The sequence below is a fragment of the Fukomys damarensis genome, unplaced genomic scaffold (assembly GCF_012274545.1).
Source record: "Fukomys damarensis isolate Sample0158 unplaced genomic scaffold, DMR_v1.0_HiC HiC_scaffold_20, whole genome shotgun sequence".
NCBI classification, from domain to species: domain Eukaryota; kingdom Metazoa; phylum Chordata; class Mammalia; order Rodentia; family Bathyergidae; genus Fukomys; species Fukomys damarensis.
The window spans coordinates 11,797,320-11,800,023 of NW_022900932.1; the positions used below are offsets into that span (position 1 = coordinate 11,797,320).

General features: G+C 38.1%; 1 protein-coding gene across 1 annotated transcript in view; it reads left to right on the forward strand.

Moving 5' to 3' along the window:
• The window catches only part of Cd2ap (CD2 associated protein), an 89,271-nt gene that overhangs the window by 64,216 nt on the left and 22,351 nt on the right, over positions 1-2,704 (forward strand). The window contains exons 8-9 of the mRNA XM_010617816.1: positions 391-485; positions 2,057-2,161. Of these exons, the coding sequence (XP_010616118.1) occupies positions 391-485; positions 2,057-2,161 (200 nt within the window). The remainder of the gene's footprint in view (positions 1-390; positions 486-2,056; positions 2,162-2,704) is intronic.

A 2,704-nucleotide genomic window follows, 5' to 3' on the forward strand; every position in this document is an offset into this window, starting at 1 on the left:
CCTTCCTGGGTCTGTTGTCGCGCAGGCTGGGAGCTCGCGCGCACGCCACCGGGTGATCGCAGGCAGGCAGGCAGGAAGGCAGCTGAAGAAACCCCCTCCAGGGTCTTTGGGGCCTTCCTGGGTCTGTTGTCGCGCAGGCCAGAAGCTCGCGAGCAGGCCGCCGGGTGATCGCAGGCGGGCAGGCAGGCAGGCAGGCAGGCAGCTGAAGAAACCCCCTCCTAGAATTGTTTCTTAACATACATTGTTAGCTAGAAGTTCAAAGTTTTAAAATATACATTTGAATTATTTTTAATAGCTGCTTGTATATTTTACTTTACATAAAATAGAGGCATGGTAAGTATTTACTGAATTGATCAATTTCTATAAACTTATTTCCATTCTCTTTTTCAGCTAAGGAATATTGTAGAACATTATTTGCCTATGAAGGTTCTAATGAAGATGAACTTACTTTTAAAGAAGGCGAGATAATTCGTTTGATAAGTAAGGTAAGGATTTCTTTTCAGTGAATCATTTAACTTACTTGTAGAAATATTTTTCAGAATTCTACATTGTCCCTAGAATGTAAGTTCTGGAAAAACTGAGACTTTTGTTTGTTTCTGGGTCCAGGGAACCTGGTACATAAGTGTACAGAAAGATTTTTTTTTTTTTTTTTTTTAGTACCGGGGAATGAACTCAGGGCCTTGTGCTTGCCAGCCATGTGCAGTGCCCCTGAGCTAAATCCCTGGCAAGTTGTTTTGTTTTTGTTTTTTTGAGACAGGATTTTGCTGTGTGTTCAGGCTGGCCTTATAGTCATTATGCAGCCCAGGCTGGTCTCATACTCATGGCAGCCTTCTGGTTCAGCCTCCTTAGTGCTGGGATTCCAGGCATATGCCACTATACTTGGCTGGAAAGTTTTATTTTTTAAGCTAACTTTTATTTTTGTCATAACTGATAGATTGGAAGTTGGTTAGTGATCTCATTGATTTTTCTCTTTATTGACCCTGGGATTTTTATCCTCACTTTTATGGCATTTCCCCAATTTATTTGTTTAGAGCATTGTTTATAACATTCAAAGAAGAAAAATAGGGAAATAACCTAAATGTCTATCAATATGTGTCATAAAAGTTCAGCCCGTGGAAAATAATGTAGTTATTTCAACGTATGAAATTATTTTATATCTTGGAGAGAACTCTAAGACCGAAGAAGAGGAAAACCTCATAGTATTTGGATACAGAAGAATGGTAACAACTGTTTGTCAGAACATTATAAATATTTTGTTATAGTCCTGTAGAACAATGTTAAACAAGTTTTTCTCATTGTTTTAAACTGACTTTTTTTCAGATGGCTTAGTATAAGTAATTTCTAAAAAATAATTTTAAATTATATTTAAAATATATAATGTTTATAAAACACAAATAGTAAAAATTATTATAGTGAACCAGTGAATATACGTGGTCTCAGTTACTCATGTGTTAAAGCACGGAGAATCTGTTTACCATGAGTCACATGTTGTGATTTTTAATATTTTTGAGTTTGGGCTGATGACACCTAGCTTTTCCGGTAAGGGTAGATGAGAGTAAGGGTGAAGGTGGGTCTTTGGAAGGAGCTTGGAAGAACTTGCTAATTTTCCGGGCTGCTAAATAAGTACTTTTTAGTGTAAAGTGTTAAGAAGAATGTTGAGTTTAGAAATTCATATCCTTTCTCTCTTTACCTTCTTTTTCACTCCTTTTCCTTCTGTCTTTCTTCCCCCTAAGAACCTTTTAACCTTGTAGATGAAATTTCAAAGCTTGAGTTATTTTTAAAAATGTAACCCAGTTTTGTAACTGCTGTTAAAAGTGATATGTAGGGCCGGGGATTTAGCTCAGCGGTTCGGTGGCCTGCGTTGCAAGCTCAAGCACCCAAGTTCAATCCCTGGTACCAAAAAAACAAGTGATATGTAGGGACTGTTTCTTGCAGAAGGACCTTATGATCTGCTTAGGTTTTTTTCTCTTGTAAAGATAATGGAATTTAGTGTTTTTCCTACTTTTTATGTTCACTCGCACTGTTTTAATTGGCCTTTGCCTTCCTTGCTCTTTAGGAGACTGGAGAGTCCGGCTGGTGGAAGGGGGAACTGAATGGGAAGGAAGGAGTGTTTCCAGACAACTTTGCTATTCAGATCAGTGACCTGGATAAGGACTTTCCTGTGAGCCTCTGTTTTCAATAATTCTTTAACATTTTGCCAGTAATTTTTCAAAACCATTTTTGCACTGATCATTTTTATGAGGGAGCTTTATAAAATTATATATTTAGGTAAAAGTTGTTTGAATTAAAACAAAATATTCCAGTTCTGTGCTTATAACCCTTCTCCCACACTATATATATGTACTAACAAGTTACTTTAGACTTATTCATAATTTTCTTTTTTTCTTTGTACAAGGGATTAAACTTAGGACCTTGAGCTTGAGAGGCAGGCGGTAGCACCATTGAGCTAAATCCCCAGCCCTAGACTTACTCATAATTAAAAAAAAAGAAAAAAGGCCTTTGGATTGTTGGATAAATTAGTAATTTCCCAGATTAAAAAATCTGTATTTAAGCCGGGCATGGTGGCACATGCCTGTAATCCCAGCACTCGGGAGGCTGAGGCAGGAGGATCGCTGTGAGTTCGAGACCAGCCTGGGCTACACAGTGAGTTCCAGATCAGTCTCAACTACATAGTGATACCCTGTCTCGAACCCCCCAAAAAAAT